The sequence below is a fragment of the Sus scrofa genome, chromosome 5, assembly GCF_054392235.1.
Source record: "Sus scrofa isolate SSC_HxYL_T2T_F1_AM1 chromosome 5, Sscrofa_HxYL_maternal_Yorkshire_Landrace_v2.0, whole genome shotgun sequence".
In the NCBI taxonomy this organism is placed as follows: domain Eukaryota; kingdom Metazoa; phylum Chordata; class Mammalia; order Artiodactyla; family Suidae; genus Sus; species Sus scrofa.
The window spans coordinates 94149396-94169880 of record NC_139387.1 but is presented as its reverse complement, the minus strand read 5'-3'; the positions used below and the strand labels follow the sequence as shown (position 1 = coordinate 94169880).

General features: G+C 42.2%; 1 protein-coding gene across 14 annotated transcripts in view; it reads left to right on the top strand.

Moving 5' to 3' along the window:
* The window catches only part of CFAP54 (cilia and flagella associated protein 54), a 312009-nt gene that overhangs the window by 208968 nt on the left and 82556 nt on the right, over nt 1-20485 (top strand). For 8 of the 14 annotated variants that reach the window (XM_084957511.1, XM_084957516.1, XM_084957517.1 and 5 more), the window contains 8 exons: nt 3217-3304; nt 5955-6102; nt 6898-7055; nt 7215-7394; nt 7476-7602; nt 12972-13124; nt 15211-15316; nt 16426-16519. In XM_084957511.1, the coding sequence (XP_084813637.1) occupies nt 3217-3304; nt 5955-6102; nt 6898-7055; nt 7215-7394; nt 7476-7602; nt 12972-13124; nt 15211-15316; nt 16426-16519 (1054 nt within the window). Of the gene's footprint in view, nt 1-3216; nt 3305-5954; nt 6103-6897; nt 7056-7214; nt 7395-7461; nt 7603-12971; nt 13125-15210; nt 15317-16425; nt 16520-20485 lie in introns of all 14 variants that reach the window. The other 6 variants (XR_014804323.1, XR_014804320.1, XR_014804322.1 and 3 more) reach the window with 4 other exon arrangements.

Below are 20485 nucleotides of genomic sequence, written 5' to 3'. Positions count from 1 at the left end.
GGCACAAACCTAACTAGTAGTCATTCTCTTCCTCACTGCCTCACAGTTGCAGTTTTAAAAAAGCCACATTCACTTTGCCTTTTATGAAAGGCACAAAAGAATGCCTTTTATAAAGGAATAGAATCTGTTACATTTATAGATCGCTACCCTTGAGTATATTTTTAATATTCTATGGGAATATACTAAATGGGAAATACTAAAGTACTTCTACTGCATATCACAGCCTGACAGTTGTCTGAAGGATGAGTACATGTGCGAATGAACAGAGAGCTGTGTAAGCTGTTTTTTGTTTTTTGGTTTTTTTTTTCTCATGGAGTGCCGTTTTTATTTGAAAAAAACAACTGGCAGACTATGATTATTCAGCCTTGGGTATTTGACAGGCATTTCATTGAAAATGAGCAAAACGAACATGCCGCTTCCAAGAAAACAACTAATAGTGTTTGCTGCCAATGATAAAATCTAAACTTTCATAGGAAAATTGGAGTTTGGGAATATATGTGCTTGCCACCACGGGCTTGATGGTTTTATAATGCTTAGATCTTTCTGATGCGACTGGGGTGAAGTCACCAGGCATCCTTTTCTGAAAATGACGTAATGAAATGTTTCAGCATTCAGGGGACCTGTATAACTCAGGGAGCTAATGTTTTTCAAATGGCCAGTGCGTGATGTTCCAAAATGCTGTCGAACAAGGTAGATGGATAGGTTTTCAAGTTACAGAGTAGGCAGAGTTCACGAATGTGTGGTACTAGATTCCACACAGCAATAAACCTTTAAGAAACTATTATTTGTTGCATGTTGGTGTAGTCTCAAGGAAGAATATTCACAGATACTAGAAGAGACGATTAAAATACTCCTCCCATGTCTAATAACTATCTGTGTGAGGCCTAATCGTCTTCATATGCTTCAGCCAAAACATTTTGTCACAGCAGAGAGAACACAGAAGCAGGTAGGAGGGTCTTCCATTAAGTAGATTTTGTCTTATTAAGCCAAACATTAAAGAGACTTGCAAAAACTAGTGCCATTATTCTAATTTAAAAATCGTCTTGAAAAATAAAGTTGTTTGGGGAGTTCCTGTTGTGGCTAAGTGGGTTAAGAACCCAACATAGGAGTTCCCGTCGTAGCGCAGTGGTTAACGAATCCGACTAGGAACCATAGGGTTGCGGGTTCGGTCCCTGCCCTTGCTCAGTGGGTTAACGATCTGGCGTTGCCGTGAGCTGTGGTGTAGGTTGCAGACGCGGCTCGGATCCCGCGTTGCTGTGGCTCTGGTGTAGGCCGGTGGCTATAGCTCCGATTGGACCCCTAGCCTGGGAACCTCCATATGCCGCGGGAGCGGCCCAAGAAATAGCAACAACAATAACAACAACAACAACAAAAAAGACCAAAAAAAAAAAAAGAACCCAACATAGAGTTTGTGAGGATACAGGTTTGATCCCTGGCATTGCTCAGTGGGTTAAGGATCTGGCATTGCTGCAAGCTGCACCATAGGTCACAGACATGGCTCAGATACCACATTGCTGTGGCTCTGGTGTAGGCTGGCAGCTGCAGCTCTGATTTGACCCCTAGCCTGGGAACTTCCACATGCTGCAGGTGCAGCGCTAAAAAGAAAAAAATAAAAATATAGTTGTTTTCCATAAAAACACATTATTTATATTAACATATAATGGGTTTACTATTTTTAAATGAATTGGTAAATGTTAATGGATTTAAACATTTCTCAGTTTAATTTCTAATATGATAAATATTGATGGAGCTCTTTGGGGGTTCTCAGTAATTCTTAAGGCTGGGAGTTCCTGTTGGGTGCAGTGGAAACGAATCCGACTAGTATCCATGAGAATACAGGTTCAACCCCTGACCTTGCTCAGTGGGTTGGGGATCTGGCTTTACTGTGAGCTGTCATGTAGGTTGCAGATGAAGCTCAGATCCTGCATTGCTGTGGCTGTGGTTGTGGTGTAGGCTGGAAGCTGTAGCTCCGGTTCAACCCCTAGCCTGGGAACCTCCATATGCCGTAGGTGCAAACCTAAAAAGCAAAATAAAAATAATAATAATAATTTTTTTTTTTTGTCTTTTTGCCTTTTCTTGAGTGGCTCCTGTGGCATACGGAGGTTCTCAGGCTAGGGGTCTAATCGGAGGTGTAGCCACCGGCCTACGCCAGAGCCACAGCAACGCGGGATCCCAGCCGCGTCTGCAACCCACACCACAGCTCACAGCAACGCCAGACCCTTAACCCACTGAGCAAGGCCAGGGAACGAACCCGCAACGTCATGGTTCCTAGTCGGATTCGTTAACCACTGCGCTACAACGGAAACTCCCCGGATGTGATAGTTTAATGTGAAGGAAAATGTACATACCAAGCAATAGGAAGTGAGGAGAATTCCTATGTCCTGGCTTCTATTTTCTTAATTAAGTATATTTCTCTCCTGGCACTGCTAGATCCTGATTGAGCAATAATTTTTCTTGAGAATTTCCCAGTGTATAGCATTCAGCAACACAGTTCTATGATGCCCAAAAACTGGAAAGCCACATTCTAATGTATGTAAAATATGTATGTGCTCATTTTATTAATGAGATTTTCGGTAAATTTTGTTTTAGATCTTGGATATATTCATTCATTTCTTCTTTTAGTCACTCATTTTCATTAAAAGTATCTTTCGGAGTTCCCGTCGTGGCACAGTGGTTAACGAATCCGACTAGGAACCATGAGGTTGCGGGTTCGGTCCCTGGCCTTGCTCAGTGGGTTAACGATCTGGCGTTGCCGTGAGCCGTGTAGGTTGCAGACGCGGCTGGGATCCCGCGTTGCTGTGGCTCTGGCGTAGGCCGGTGGCTACAGCTCCGATTGGACCCCTAGCCTGGGAACCTCCATATGCCGTGGGAGCGGCCCAAGAAATAGCCACAACAACAACAACAACAACAACAACAAAAAAAAAAAAGTATCTTTGGCTTCTATTGTATCCCAGCCACTGGATGCTAGATTTCAGCAGGACGTAAGATAAATTAGCTGAGACAAACTATAGAGCAATTTACAGGCAATTCAATAGTATGGTAAGTGCTGCCTTATGGTTAAGGCCCGAGAGCTCTTAGGTCCTGCAGAAGGGCAGCAGTTTGGGGAGTGGGTGGGAGTGTGGGGAGGTTTTTTTCTGGAGGACGAGACTTAGGACATAACACATAAATGCCGCAGATGTCATACCAGTAACACTTAACGTCTATTCTCTGTTTTAGTGCCGCGATCCTATTCTCCACACTTAAACTTCTCCAGGATTCAAAACTTTTTAAAAAGAAGGTAGTAGAAGATGACACAGGAGGTTATGTATGTATGAATTTAATGTTTATCCTTGCAATTCTTATTATGGAAAAACTATTGGCATGTGAGGAGACTGTCTAATTATGTGAATGAAACAAGGGATAAAGTAGAAAAAACACATCGTATTCAGAGTAAAAAAAAAAAAAAAAAATCTGTGTTTAAGCCCAATGGATGCTAATTTATTACCTGAGGTACCTTGGGCAAGTTCCTTAAGTTGTTGGGTTTTTGGTTTTTTTGTTTTTTTTTTTTTGTTGTTTCAAAAATGTCATCTCATTTGGGAATGGATGGAATTAGATGTGATGGTCACTGAAGTCCCACCAGATAATATCATTCTAGTATCTCAGGTCTGATGTCGCTAGTAAATAGAGTTGTTTCCCAAGACTTAAGCTTCATTTCACTTTTGATTTCATTTCTTCTTTGGCATTACCTGTGTTAACACCTGTGTTGTTTCCTGCCTTGGATTTCTCATAGTCTGACTCTTCTGCTTTTTTTTTTTTTTTTGGTCTTTTTAGGACCGCACCCGTGGCATAGGGAGGTTCCCAGGCTAGGGGTCGAATCAGAGCTACGGCTGCCAGCCTTCGCCAGAGCCTCAGCACCTTGGGATCCGAGCCACGTCAGCAACCTACATCACAGGTCACGGCAACACCAGATCCTTAACCCACTGAGCAAGGCCAGGGATTGAACCCACAACCTCATGGTTCCTAGTCGGATTCGTTTACCACTGAGCCACGACGGGAACTCCCTCTTCTGCATTTAAGCTCTAAAAACGTTTGACAGCTGGTGTCACACATTCTTTGAGATTTCACTGAACTTTGATTAGACCAAGTAATTTAATAATATAGGGTTGTTTAGGGTTAACATATAAAGATTCCCGCATAGAATTCCTTGCTCATTTTAAGCTTTACTAATGAAATTGCAGATCTCTAATGTCATTACAGAAAGCAGAACTAATGGACTCATTTTGTACTGTATTAAAGCAATATAAATGCTAAAAGGCAACCTGGTTCTGAAATTTTACTTAGGGCAGTATTTGTCAGTTGGGGGCCATTTTACAGCGACTGGGGACGCTTTGGTTGTCCTAACTGGAGGGGGTGCTAATGACATCCACTGAGTAGAGGCCAGGGATGTTTCTAAACATCCTATAATGGACCGGATAGTCCCCCCCGCCAACAATAATCTGGCCCAAAATGTCAGTAGTGCTGAGGTTGAGAAACCTGGATTTAGATTAAGAATGACTTGGCTTTTCAAGAGCAACAAGAATATAGGTAGGTATTTGGTATGGTATCTTTTCTGTATTTCTAATCTAAATACTAGACTCCCCGAGTACTTGCTGTGCCCATTCTAATCACCATCCAGCCTGGGGTCTCTGTTCACTTACCCTGGTCCCAGGAATGGCGCACCCTCCTCCTCTGCGCCCCACCTGTCTGTCACATGCCAGCCCCTACCTAGCCCAGGCCACAGCCCCATGATGGCAGGTGTTGCTGATTGGTTGGTGATAATGAGCTGTCAGAGATAGATAGCGTAGATAGACAGATAAATTCCTAGAACAAATGGGCCATGGAGTTCCTGTCACGGCTCAGTGGTTAATGAATCCGACTAGGAACCATGAGGTTGCGGGTTCGATCCCTGGCCTTGCTCAGTGGATTAAGGATCCGGCATTGCCGTGAGCTGTGGTGTAGGTTGCAGACACGGCTCAGATCCTGCTTTACTGTGGCTCTTGCGTAGGTCTGTAGCTACAGCTCCGATGTGACCCCTAGCCTGGGAACCTCCATATGCCTCGGGAGTGGCCCTAGAAAAGGCAAAAAAGACAAAAAAACAAAAGCCAAAAAACAAATGGGCCTTGTTCTAGGTGGAGTGCCTAAGATTGATTGCTCCTGGAAAAGTTCCCTTGTCACCTCCTTCCCAGTAGCTCTGAACATTGGCCACCCGTTTGCAGTGTAATAATGAAGATGATAAATCAATTACCTGTTTGGGATGTGAGCGGAATACAGCAGCGTAACAGTAGATTAAGACTGTGGGCTCTAGATTCAGAAAGATGCAAGCTTGAATCCCAACCTGTGCCAAAACATGCTGGTGTTTAAGTAGATAGTTAACCCTCCTGGGCTTTGCTTCTCCCGTCTGTAAAATGGAGATAATAATACCCCCTCCTGAGCTTGTCAGGAGTATTGCATGAGATAATGTGTATAAAGCAGGGAGCACAGTGCCTGGCACATAATAAACACTCAACAGATATAAGCCAGCTTTATTGATTATTTTTCAGCCTTTAAAATGATGGACACAAAATTTTTGAAGATATAGAAACTGCTAATTATATAATTTGCCATGAAAAATTCAGTCTGCAAAACTGGTTTTCAGCAGTTGTATACAGAGAAAACCAAAAACACTGCAAGGCAGTTTACCAAAATGTTAACAGAGGACCATGGGATGATGGGTGATTTATTTTATTTTATTTTATTTTTATTTTTATTTTTATTTTATCCTTTGTTTCTTGTGTATGTTTATGTTCTATAGAATGTTCAAGAATAATTTCTGAAATCAAAAGTTTAATGGTGTTAGATGACATCAGTGTTTCCCTTAATTTATGTTATACTTAGCATTAGGCTGGAACACGGACATTTTTTAATGGAAAGATACCCATCATTTTAATATTGTTTAGGCCGCTGAACATGAAGATGATAATGAGTTTTTAGATCCCACTTCCCTAAATTCTCGAGAATATTTCAACATTCACCTATGGTTGAGGTGCCGCTTAGCATTGGTGACTGCGTTCGTTGCACAGATTCGTGGCATTGGAATCGTGAAAGGTACAAGTATTCTCTCTCTTTAATCACAGTTTTCACAAAATTTAATTTTATTTAGGTAACAGATTTTATTGGGATGAGTTTTATTATTAGCAGTTAACATTTTATAACTCTAGCTTAATCTGTTTTCAGACTAAAAATTCAGGTTATTAAATGAGAATAATCATTTTGTCACTGAAAATGGCACATATGTTAGTGACGTATGCAAAGCAGGCAGGGGGATTTTAAAATCCTAATGCACAAATCTTCCTGCCGTCTGGGAAGGCAGCACAGTGCAGGGGTCCACGGTGCGGATCCCAAAGCCAGCCCGCCTTGAGTTCAAGTGCTCTGTCTACCACTTCCTTGCTGTGTGATCTTGGCCAACTCTCTTAATCCCCCTATGCCTCAGTTTCCTCTTCTGTAAAATGCAAATAATTCTACTTCATAGAATTATTTTAAGAAATAAATGGCTTAAATGTGTAAAGTTCTTAGATCACAGCCCAGCACGTGTGGTAGTTCTTGCAGTGATGAATAATTATCTCTATATAAGCCTATCTATTCGCCCATCTCTACCCATATCCCAAATTGTTTCATGCAATTCATTATTACCTTTGCAGCATTTGAATAAAGTACTCCCCCCTCCACCCAAGTCACCCATGTATTTGCAATGTTTCAGGTAGAGTCACTTTTCTTTCTTTACACCTTCCTGTTCTTGTACAGTATCATACAGTATTCCTGGGGTAAACGTTGAGGATATTACCCATACACAATTTCTTACTTTCTCAGTACATTTTCAGTAATTATATTTGTTTATTTTAGAAGATGATGTAACAGATTACATGAGCCTCATCAATGCCATGTGTGTGGAGGCAAAAAGTGCAGGCGACAGGGAGCTACAGGCTGAATTGCTGATGCAAGCTGTGATCATTGGCCTACAAGAAAAGCATTTAAAAGCAGACATCAGAAAAAACCTTCAGGTAGGAAAGAAACCTCATTCACGCTGCTACTTGCCAAAGTACTCCGGTTAGAATAAAAGGAGAGAAGTAGGTACTGAATGTTTAACAGTCAACATGGGCAGCTCTTAATTCAGTGAATTGTAAATGGTACTCTTACATGGAATAATTTTATTTTAATAGGACATAATACAGTTGCTTGAAGGACATGAGTTTATTTCTCCTCGATCTCACTTAACCCTGGTGAGAAGCATGCTTTTGCTGGATGACTTAACAAAAGCTGAGAAATTCAAGGAAACTCCCTCTTCAAAAACAGAAAAATTGTGTTTGTTGACTCAGTCTCACAACATTCTTATTGAACAGGTGAGAGAGCTTTTGTGTCCCCTACTTTGCCTTATTGCAGGTCACACTCGTTAATTACTCCTTACAGTGTTTCCTTTTCAGATGCTGACTTTTGGAGAAACCATTGAATTTCCTTTATCAAACATGGACTATGCAAGTCCATTACTGCCTTTGAAAAATATCTATCTTCCTCATGTCATGTTACTGGCCAAAACAAAAATGAGAATTGGTAAGAATATTTAAGCATATATCTCATTCAAGTCAATGATGAAAAAGTTTAAGTTATTTTCAGGCAAGACTATCACGTGAGTGCGTTTATGTGGGCAATACTTATGAGTACCCAGGTTTTATTGATTTAACAAATAGTTTCTGATCACTTACCATGTGCCAGCCTGTGTGTGAGATCCTGAGAAGATAGTGGACCTTAAAGCAGATGTAGTTCAGAATTCTTCTTGTGGCTCAGTGGGTTACGAACCCAGCTGGTATCCATGAGGATGCAGGTTCTATCCCTGGCCTCAATCAGTGGGTTAAGGGTCCAGGGTTGCCGTGGCTGTGGCTGTGGCTGTGGCTGGCAAGTGCAGCTCTCTCGTTCTACCTCTAGCCTGGGAACTTCCATATGCTGCAGGTGTGGCCCTAAAAAGCAAAAAAAAAAAACCCAAAACAAACCAAAAAACCCAGATGTAGTTCCTGCTTTTATCCTGGGAAACAGAAATAAACAACTCAACAAATCATATAGGAATGCAAATTATATCATTTATCATATTAATAAATATTATATAAAATATGTTAATATTTATTTAATATTTATAAATGTTTATAACATAAAATTTAATACAATAAATAGTATATAAAGTGTGTATTTGGTAATGACTAGAAAATAAATCAACAAAGATATAGGAAGCTTATATATGATGAATTACATATATGTTATATAATTATAAATTGAATAAGTGTTGTAAAAGCTGTGGATAACATTTGCTGATAAAGATTTGCTGAATGGCAAAGGGAGGGGTGCCTGTATAAGTGGAATAATTGGGGAAGGCCTCTCTGGGGAGGTGGTATTTAACTCTGAGTGCTAAGTGCTATGATGCGTATGCATGGTGGAGTCATGCATGCGTAGTAGAGGCAGAGGGAATAATAAGTTGTAAGCCCTGAGGTCAGGACAAGCTTGAAATGCTCCAGAGTTGCAAGGAGACCGGTACAACCAGAGCAGAGTGGGCTAGAGGCAGCCTAATGGGAGGGGAAAAGCAGGGGACAGTTTATGTTTCAAAAATTACCTTGGCTGCTAGCTAAATAGATTGGCGAATAGACTGGAGCTAGCAGGGAGGGGAGCTGATTGGAGCAGGTAGGCCAGTAAGCTGCAGGCTTCTAGCTCCTTGTAAACCATGGAGAAACCAGCCAGTGTTGCTCCTTCCAGGAGCCCTTCTGAGGAGCTCACAGACATTATTTCAAGCTCTGGCCAGGGCACTGTCTCCGATCTCTAACTCAAAGCTGCCTGCCTCTAGCTTCAAGGTTCTTGTCTGGCTGAGAGGGCAGAAAATCTTGGGAACAGCTCTCTGTTCTAACCTGTATTAACCTTTTAAAAGATGTATTTCTGATGCTGTGACATCTGGGGCCTTGCTGACCGGGGAGGGGATTTCTCTCCCAAGGACAGCCAGTTCCTAGATTAGCAAAGCCCTCTCCTGTGAGGGTGCCTTTCCTTTGCAAACCAGATAGTCTGAGGCCCACACCCCAAACCTTTATTGAGCTCTTTTATTGTCCTTTGCTGGGCTCTTAACCTCAGGACCACCGTTCCCCTGTCCCAGTCACCCCAGCGACGGGTGTCAGACCATTAGCAGAACCCACTGAAATTTTCCAAACTGGCCAACCCTAAACCCCACCCCTTCCCACAAAAAGCACAATAAAGGCTCTGACATTTTCTCCTTGATCCTCCTGCCTCCTAACCGACCCTGGTTCTTCCCTGTGGGGCCCTGCATGGCGTGGTGGTGGTGTGCCCCCTCCTCTTGGGAGCCGTAGCAGCAAACTGTCTTTTCAGGGGCACTCTTCTCCTGACCCCCTGACCTTGTCATACCTGAATAATAATCAAACCCACATTTTAAAACCGTACCTCTCACCTCTTGGGACCCATGTGCCTGCTGTACCAGCAGTTGCTCAGCTCAGGACATGCTGATGATTGGACCAGAGTGGGGAAGGGAGGGCAGCAGTGCTCACACCACCACCTGGCCGGTATCTTTCCCCTTATGCCACTCCGGCTCCTTCCCATCATGATTAGTGTTGTTATTGTTTCGTGATTATCAGCAGCAGCATCGGATGTGAATTTTATTACCATAGGTAATCAGTTCGCCTTCATATTATGAGTTTCCTCATTTATGAAAGGAGGCTGGCTTAGCGGACCTGTAGAATTCCTTCCAGGTCACTGAGCCCATCAGAGCTCTTTTTCTGCATTCTCAGTCCACAATTTGTTGTATTCTGTCTGTAGATTGGAATCCTACAAGAGCTGAAAGGACAGACTGTGTTAAATTGCACAGACTGTGTTGAATCGAATGTATTCTCTGCGTTGCTGCCTTGCTAATCCTGAAGATGTGTCACCACTCGGTGGCAATTCCGCTGCTGTTTTTTAGACTCACTTGAAGCAGAACAGCTTGCTTTCTGTTAGATTATATTAAATACCAACTTAAAGAACAAAACCCAAAGCAGCTTTTCTGTCAAAACAACATCAGTTTCACAACGTCTTTTTCACAGAGTTGATGTTTATTGCAAAAAGGAGCACTTCAATATTATGAAGCATAAAATCATCTGATTTGATGCTTTCTCGACAAGTTTTCCTTTATAGTGATCGTATAGATTGCATCGCAGGAATAGAGCCACTTAAAACAACTTTCTTTTTCCTTTGTGAAGGCCTCTTACAGAAAAAGGCAGTTTGAGCTTATAAGACAAAGAAATAAGCATCATGGGTGTTTAAGATTATTTTTCCCATGAATGACTGAACCTAAAGCTTCCCTATTAGGTGAAAAAGTAGATTATGGATTATGTAATATAAGTGAAAAAAGTTTTAAGAATAATGCCGGTGAGTAGAAATATCTTTGCCTTCAAAGAAGCCATTATCCAGTTAGGGAAAGACAGAGGAAAGTCAGTAACTTCTGTAATGATTCTTTTTCTGATTTTATCAAAAATCTAGAAACAATTCCACTATTATACATTAGTACTTTATTATATCGTAATAATATTATATATTATTACGATATAATAAAGATGTCTATGTGTACAGGACATCTTTGCATGTTTATAAGCGCCTCAATGACACGAAGAGACGTGACACTTAGTTTGGAACAATGAGCAAGGCATCCAAGGGTATGGAGATGAGACGTTGTACTGGACAAGGGCATCAGCGTATCCTTCTTGCCTGTGATCTAATCACCGTTGGCAACTGTTGGGGTTTAAAACTTGCATTTGGGAGAAAGGATGCTGGTCCTGTTCCCTCAAGGGAGTCAGTCAACTTCTCTGTGCTTCAGTTTCCGTTCCCGTGAGATGCGTGTGAGAAACGTCCCAGTCTCACTGGGAAGACGTGAGTGGAACGTGCACCACGTTTAGAAGGGCACCTAGTTTGTTCTAAGAGCTTCGTAGGGGTCGGCCAGCTATTCTTACTCTTCCACGCCAGGCCTCTTTCCTTCCCAGGAGCTCCCTACAAGGAAGGCTTCAGTGTCCGCATCTCCATTTTCTTGCCAAAGTGCTCCTTCCATCCTGCCTTGACCAGAGGAAGGACTCTGTAACTTCTCCCCAGACAGGAGAGCAAGAGGGAGAAAGATACTGATCTCCCCCTCCTCCCGTTCACACAGGACATTCCTGCACTGAACGTCTGCAAAAAGCCCTAGATTTCTTGCAAACTCTTTCTAGGGCGTGGCATCTTGGATTTAAAAATTTCCGAACTTGAAAGGACCCCGGGTATTTTCTAGTTCTGCTGCCTCAAGGCCCAGAGGCGTGTCGGGACATATTCAGAGGGTCAGATGACATGGTAGCATCAATGACCGGCTAGCACGCAGCCTTTCAGCAGGGAACCCGGCAGCTGCATCATTCTGCAGTCCTACACTGCCTTTCTGTTGATACTCTTCTCCTGTGCCTCTTAAAGTGTTCTAACAATGCAGTATTTCCCCCAGTTGCCTTTTACTCTTTATTCTAACATTTTTCTTCTTTAAAATTCCCAAAAGATAGGGCAGTCATCAGCTGCTGGCCTTGACAGCTGCGTTCTCTGGGTAGGCGACCCTGACCTTTCCCAGGTCTGGGTCAGGGCCCCTACAGCCTGCTACCACAGTGTCCTGTGTTTTCACTGCCATACAGTCAGGGACACAGTATTTTGTTTGCCTGACTGGCTGCCCCTGTTAAACACTAAGCCCCATCATCACTCCCTTAAGGGGTCACTGCAGTGTTATAGTTCAGGGTATGGGCCCTAGAGCCAGACTGCCTTGGTTGAGATCACAGCTCTGCTATTTACTCTTCATGTGACTGAGTAAGTTACTTAAGCTATGTGGTGGTTTTTCCTCTGTAAAATGAACGTAGTGTATCCACTCAGAGTTGGGAGGATTACATGAGATGATACTTGAGTACTTGGGATGGTACCTGGCATGTAGGAACTACTCAATGAATCTTAGCTCTTATTTTTCACTTTCTTTCTCTTTTCTTTTTTTTTTTTTTTTTTTTTTTTTTGGCTTTTTAGGGCTGCAACTACAGCATATGGAAGTTCCCAGGCTAGGAGTTGAATCAGAGCTACAGCTGCTGGTCTACTCCACAGCCACAGCCACGCAGGATCTGAGCCGAGTCGGCAACCTACACCACAGCTCACGGCAATGCCGGATCCCTGACCCTCTGAGAGAAGCCAGGGATCCAGCCTGCCTCCTTATGGATACTAGTCAGATTTGTTTCCACTGCACCCCAACAGGAAAGATGACTTTTCTCATTTCTTATTCAGCACCTAAGTAAGCACTTGGGAAATATTTGTTGAATGAATGCCTTTCTGTCTGCCTTTGAGGTGACAGAGATTAAATCTAATGTCTCTTCAGTAATATAACAATCCTTCATTATATTAAGTAGTGAGGGGACCACACAAGAAAGGCGGCAGGTGGTCTTTGTCCATAATGGGCTTGCCAACTAGTTGGGATGACAGAATATGCAATACAGGCAACCACTGTAGAGCTGAATAGAAATTACTGCCTATTCATATGTGCACATTTTATTGAGAACACCATAAAACTTCATAAAACTTCCAGAGGTTCCCTGCGAACAACCTCATCTTAGGGACACAAAAGTTGGAGCCTTAGGAAATTGGAGAACTGAAAGAGACTTGAGAGATTATCCCTCATTTTAAAAATGAGGAAATGTTGACATTTATCAAAGACAAAGTTTCAAAGGGCTATTGTTTATAGTTCATTGAAATATTTGGGTGTTGAGTTTCTTTGAAGCATTTAATCCATGTCAAAAATGGAGTACCCCCCCCACCCAAGTTTTTCACTCTACTTACTGTGGAAGAAGTCAGTTACCGCGGAGGTTTGTTATGAGTATCTGGGCATCTCCTGTTCCTTCTTCATCCCACTGTCTTTCTTTTAGGGCATACAGTGGCCAAGCAAACATATACGAGTAAAAGGAGGGATCCCTCGAAGTGGTTACCCGCCCTTCACCTTTTTGAAGTCGCTCTGAAGCTTGCTAAGACATCAGGAGCAGAAGAGCATGAGGTAGAAGCTGAAATCTGTTTTCAGAAAGGTAAGATGCATTGGGGGTCAGAACTGAGATGAAGTTTGTGGAGTTGTTTTTTCCCAGTTACCAAAAGGCTCCTTAAAAATCTGGTCACGGATTATAAAAAATATAATGTAAAGCCCTGACTTTACAAAGGGCTTGGTGATGACCAACACCTTGGTATCTCTGCCAAAGTCAGTTTTGGATAAGGAGAACACTGCTTAGCCCCAGCTGATATTTAGGAAGGAAAAGCATGGTCGGAGTTCCCGTTGTGGCGCAGTGGTTAACGAATCCGACTAGGAACTATGAGGTTGCGGGTTCGGTCCCTGCCCTTGCTCAGTGGGTTGGGGATCCGGCGTTGCCGTGAGCTGTGGTGTGGGTTGCAGATGCAGCTCGGATCCCGCGTTGCTGTGGCTCTGGCGTAGGCCGGTGGCTACAGCTCTGATTCGACCCCTAGCCTGGGAACCTCCATATGCCGCGGGAGCGGCCCAAAGAAATAGCAAAAAGACAAAAAAAAAAAAAAAAAAAAAAAAAGCATGGCCCATTTTCATTTCTTTTATCATTGTAATTGACCTTCCTTATGCAGAGTTTCCTGTTTGACTTAAAAATCTCAGCATCAGCCATTTAGTTATAAATAATGTTACTTAATGGTTAGGGAGTTCCCGTTGTGGCTCAGCAGCAACGAACCCTATTAGTATCCATGAAGGCACGGGTTCAATTCCTGGCTTCGCTTGGTGGGTTAAGGACCTGGCATTGCTGTGAGCTGTGGTGTAGGTCACAGACGAGGCTTGGATCCTGCCTTGCTGTGGCTGTGGTGTAGGCCGGCAGGTGTAGCTCTGATTCAACCCCTAGCCTGGGAACCTCCATATGCCTGGGTGCGGCCCTAAAAAGACATAAAAAAAAAAGCTTGGAAGATATATTTTATGCACAATTTCATTACTTACCTAGGCATGTTAGCTAATTTCTATAAAAGATACATACCCATTTAAATTACATTAAGTAGCTCAGGTACAACACACGTTGGCGTAACATATTCATATTACTTTATTGTGGCCATTTTAGCCATGAGAAAAGTGATGACGGCAGTTGCTTTTGTTTTGAGCATCTGCTAGATACTAGAATCAGTGTTTACATCTCCTATTGCCAGTTCTTAAAACAGCGCTACAGGGTAAGTAAGACCATTCCTGGTTGACAGATGAGGTGCCGTCTGGGTAAATGACTTTCCCTAACTCAGCAGCTATTAATGCTCGGCCGTGAACTTAATGCTAGGTGATTCTGTGCCCTGTCCACATGCTGCATGGAAGCTGTGAATCCTTTTTTTACAGTGATTGTATGATTTCACTTTCCTGCCCTTCCTGATACAGAAGTACCACCTCTTGCATTTGGAAACCGCAGCTCACCATGAGGGGTGGGAGCTGTGTGAGAACTGGAGTATTTGCATCACCTATGCTGGTATTCAAGCATTTGCTGACTTTCTAGGATTTTTTTTTTTTTTTTTTGGTCTTTTTGCCTTTTCTAGGGCCGCACCTGCAGCATATGGAGATTCCCAGGCTAGGGGTCTAATCAGAGCTGTAGCCACTGGCCTACGCCAGAGCCACAGCAACGCCAGATCCGAGTCACATCTGTGACCTACACCACAGCTCATGGCAAAGCTGGATCCTTAACCCACTGAGCGAGGCCAGGGATTGAACCTGCAACCTCATGGTTCCTAGTTGGGTTCGTTAACCACTGAGCCACAATGGGAACTCTGGATTTCTTTTTTAAGCAAACATATTTTCGATGCTATCTGCAGTGGAAGCAGAGGAAAGAAGGAAATGAATGTAGCAAAAGAGAATGTGCTGCAGGAGAAAGAGGGAGCACGAGGTAAGAAAATGGAGAGAAAAATAAGGATGATAAGAAAGCGAAAGGAGGCAGGAGGAGCTTGATCCTTCTGGGGGAGGAAGCAACAGCTCTTTCTCCATGGGCTTACCTTCCAGCAAGAAACAAGAGGTGGGTGGACAAAAGAGACAGAATATCCAGTTTTCTGAATTTCCAGCATAAAATATTTGTCCTGAAGTTCTATGTGATAGGAAAGGAAAAAAAAAAGTCTTTATGTATCTTTTTCTTCTTTCAGGCAAAATAGAATGTCAAATGCTGATGGAAGAGAAATCTCCAATTTTGCAACTTAAGAGTTTATTTGAAGCTATACAACTGAGCCTGAGACATGATCAAAACTCAAGGTAAAAAAAAAAAAAAGATCTTTCCATTGTCATAACAACCTGTGTTTTGGTTTGAGCCCGTGTTGGGCTTGTGGTACATTGAGTATTTAAGGCTGGAGTGACTGGGAGACCCTCTTCCCATGGCAGGGCTAGTTCACTGTGATCCTTTGCCCAACAGGTTCACTGACTTCCTTTTCAAGCTTGTTGCTTGTGGTTCTGACCCAAGGCCTCATTTACAGTGATGGTTGGTGATGGCGGTTACCATGGTGACACAAGGGCTTGTAAATCACTTCTCATCTCTACTCAGATGGATCTCTTGTCAGTTCCAGGATACAGGGTCCTCCAGGAGATGTGACATTAGGTATAAAAGGGATTTATGTGGGTGATCACCCTGGTTCAGCAGTTCTAAGACTGGCCAGTTCAGTTCTGTACAGAAGTCACCTGAAGATGGAGACTAAGCTAAGATTATTACAATTGCACTGATCTATATGGCTCCCCCTGACAGATTTGATAGTGAATAAATATGCAGACCTAACCCATACTGAACCCTAGCTTTTAGCATAACTCTGTATATCTCTTTCAAATTTAATTACTGTCAGAAGGTAGAGGGAGAGGCCTGATGTTCAAGGCTGTTTCCTCGAGTCTTGATCTCACTTCACTAGAGCCTCGTGTACTGGAATATTCCAGAAAAGTCCTGATGCTGGGCTTCGTCATAGTCATGGCATGGAGTATTGCCAGAACAGGACGTGGTAGAATGCTCAGCTTTCTTCAAGAGCTTCCAGAGTTCCTTGGTGGCCTAGCCGTTAAGGATTTGGCATTGTCACTCCTGTGGCTTGGGGTCCATCCCTGGCCCAGGAACTTCCTCAGGCGCATCCAAAGCAAAACAAAAAACAAAAGGCAAAAAAAACAAAAAACAACCCACAAAAAAAAAAAAAAAAAAGAGCTTCCAATATCAGTAGGGAGGAAGTCGCCAGAGTTTAAGCCAAAAATGCTGTGAAAAGAGGGTAAGTTTGGAACAGATGCTGGGTTTGCTTTTTTACCTCCCATTCACTCAGAAATTGTTGGCACATGATGCAAAATGATTCTGACTGGTAAGGCCATCTAATACGTGCAATTCTGTATCATTTTAGGTTGATAAGAGACGCCTACCTAGAAATAGCCCTGCTCTTTTTACACATGAGGAAGCCAAAGAGAAAACTTTCAGCATCACCTGTAACCCTTAAGGTAATACATGACTCTATTAGAAATTTAAAGTATATTGCCTTGGAGCTGGCTTATTTTGCTAACACTGTGCTATGGAAATAAGACTGATTTTTTTTTTCTTTGCGACTTGGAGAAATTAGTGCATTTCTTTATGTTTACACTCATATTCAGATACCTCTTTGGAGATTTTTGTGTAGAACTCTGGAAATAGACTCATGTGGACATTTTTACCAGTGAAAATGTTATGTGTAAAAATAGGTGTATGTAAATACTCTGAGTCCTTGGTATTGGTCAGGAGATTGTGGGAAATAGCCCACTGGGGAAGCAGGTGGGAAAGTGCAATTTTCATTATTGCTGGGGCTTGTAAGCAGATCATCTTTTGATAACCGTCATTCATTCATTCATCACATATCTATTGAGCACCTGCTACACCCAGGCTGTGTTCTGGAAGGTCATAAAGCAGGGCCCAAGACAACTCCATGTTCGCACCCACGTGCTTACTCTTAAGTGGAGGGAGAGCGATAATAAACCGAAAGGAAGAAAGCGAGAGGGAGAAGTGCAGGGAGTGAGGGCAGAAGAGAAGGGAAGGGGGTGGGAGGTGGTTTAGGCCGTGGAATTTAGGGCGAGGAATAATTGAGGATGGTGGGATTGTGAATGGCTGTGGCGGGAGAGAGGTGATGTTCCAAGTGGGATCTGCCGGATTTGGGGGGAGCCAGGCAGAGACCGGCAGAAGCGTGCACGCCAGAGCAATGCTTCCAAGTCAGGGGCAGAAGCATCTGCAGGGCTCTGTGAAAACGCAGATTATGACTCAGTAAGTAGGAGGCGAGGTCTGAGATTTGGCGTTTCTGAGGAGCTCCTGGGTCGTGCTGATGCTGCTGGCTGCAGGCCACGCTTGAGTACCAGGGGTCCAGAGGGAGATCCTCTGGGCGCGAAGTTGGGTGGGTTGGAGTTGGATGAACCCCATGACTTTTAGTTCTTAGGGGTTTTTTTGTCTTTCATCTTTTTAGGGCTACAACCATTGCATATGGAGGTTCCCAGCCTAGGGGTCTGTAGCCGCCAGCCTGCACCACAGCCACAGCAATGCTGGATCCGAGCCACATCTGTGACCTACACCGCAGCAATGCTGGATCCTTAACCCACTGAGCAAGGCCAGGGATCAAACCTACATCCTTTTGGATGCTCGTTGGGTTCGTTAACCGCTGAGCCACGGTGGGAACTCCTTAGTTTTTAGTTTTTTAATAAAAATGTTGTTTCTTTTTTTTAGGATTTTTTTTTTTACATAGTGATTTTTATTTTTTCATTATAGCTGGTTTACAGTGTTCTGTCAATTTTCTACTGTACAGCATGATGACCCAGTTACACATACATGTATAGATTTTTTTTCTCACATTATCATACTCCATCATAAGTGACTAGATATAATTCCCAGTGCTTTAAAAAAAAAAAAGATTTAGTTTTTTATTCTTTAAATTTCAGGAGGGTTTATATATTTTATCCTAATTAGATAATCCTCTGATCACCAAAAATCTTTTCAGATTTTTTTTAGTGTCGAGTCTCTAATTTTTGAGACAGCATGAATATGATTTAAAACCTTTAGGCAAGTAGGCTTTCAGTCAGTTGAACTGTTCATATGGTTGTTGCCTTAGGTGGATAGCTGCTATTTTTTTTCATTAAAATTATTACATAGAAAGATTACTTTTGTGATATCATAAACATCTGTTATGTCCAAAAGAGAACACAGAAATCTTTGTTTCCATTACAAATAACAATGCAACTTAATAAGATGCTAGGATAATAATATATCACCTCTTGGGCCTCTCTAGGGAAGTGTTTATAATAAAGAGCTTGAACAAATAAGATTGGAAAGAACAGAATAGTATAATTCCATACAATATGATAATTATTTTCTATATATCTTGACACAGTATAAATGTTTTAGCAAATCATGCAATTACTGGCAGTACAAAACGCAGTAAAAAACCAAACATTTTCTAGACATATTCAGACCATTGAAATACAACAATTAAAATAACGTCCTAATAAAGGCACTGCTTTATAAGCCCTTAGAAGAAAACACTATTGTTTCATTTTTAAGGAGAGGCTGTAGCAGTGACTGGAACACTGGCTTGGGTGAGAATCCTGGGTTCATGACATACTAGCAGTGCTGCTGGGGACTTTTTAACCCCAACTTTCTAATCTCTGAAATGGAGATCACGAAACCCTTTAGAGTAGCTAGGAGAATTAAACAAGATAAAGGAATTGGTGCATCATAAGCACTCAAAAAAAAAAAAAAAAAAACAGTGGGGGACTATTTTCTATCATTAGGTCACTTTGACTAAACTTCCACATTCTATCTTTCTGAAGTATTTTGTACATAGTAGGTATCCAAAATGGTTTGATAGTTGAATTATTTCTTGAACATTCGTTCATTTATTCATTCATCAACCAAGCACTTATTGAGTGCCTAATGTACACCAAGCATGTTACTCTCTTCTCCTAAGGAGCACAGAGGAGCAAGAGGGGGAAATAAATGTATTGCAGTGTACCGAGGACAATAATAAGGTATGTGAAGGTAGCAGGTGGAGCAAAGTAGGTACTAATTCTGCTTTGGGAAAACACTGAAAAAAGCTTCCCAGATGAGATGAATTTTGGAGGGTGAGTTAGTTTTCCAAGTGATTAAATGAGAGGAAATTAGTCCAAAGGGAGAGATTATCAAGCACATGTTTAAAAAATATTTATTGAAGTATAAATTACCTCCATGAAATTAACCTAGTTTAAGAGTGTGGCTTACAGATGTTTAATAACTTTATAGAGTTGTGCAACTATCATCACCATCCAGCTTTATTATTATTATTATTATTGTCTTTTTAGGACCATATCCATGGCATATGGAGGTTCCCAGGCTAGGGGTCAGATTGGAGCTGTAGCCGCCGGCCTACGCCACAGCCACAGCAACGCCAGATTTGAGCCGCATCTGCAACCTATGCCACAGCTCACGGCAACAATGGATCCTTAACCCACTGAGCAAGGCCAGGGATGGAACCTGCATCCTCAAGGATTGTAGTCAGATGCATTTCTGCTGAGCCACAATGGGAACTCCCATCACCATCCAGCTTTAGAACGTTTCCATCATCCCCAGAGATCCCTAGAGCGCATTTGCTGTAATTCCCATTTCTACCCCGAGTCCCAGGTCATTACTAATCTGTTTTCTGTCTCTAGAGATTTGCCTTTTCTGAATATGTCACATAAGTGGAATCATACAGTATGTGGTCTTTCGTACCTGCTTCTTTCACCTTGCATTATGTTCCTGAAGTTCACCCGTGCTGTAACATGTAACGATGGTTTGTTCCTTTTTACTGCTGAATAATATTCCCTTACAAGGTTATACCACACTTTCTTTATTCATTCAACAGGTGTCCATTCATTCAATGGACATACGAATTGTTGCCACTTTTTGGCTATTACGATCCATGTTGCTTTGAATATTCCTATACAAACTTCTTACATGGATATATGTTTTCAGTTCTTTGGGGTGTATACCTGAGAATGGCATTGCTGGGTCATATGTCAACTCTGTTTATCCTGTTGATGATCTGTCAGATCATTTTCCAAAGTGACTGTACCATTGTGTATCCTACTGCAGTGTCTGAGGGTTCCAGTTTCTCCACATCCCTGCTAACCGTTGTTATTATTTATCTTTTTGATTGTAGCCACCCTAGTGGGTTTGAAGTAGTATTTCTTTTTTTTTTCTTTTCTTTTTTTTTTCCTTTTTGGGGCTACACCTTGAATGTATGGAAGTTCCCAGGCCAGGGGTCCAACCTGCATCCTCACAGACACTATATGGGGTTCTTATCCTGCTGAGCCGTAATAGGAACTCCAGAAGTAGTATTTCATTGTGATTTTGATTTGCATTTCCCTGACGGCTAATGATATTGAGGTGTTTTCACATGCTTATTAGCCGTTTGTATATCTTATTTGGGAGAATGT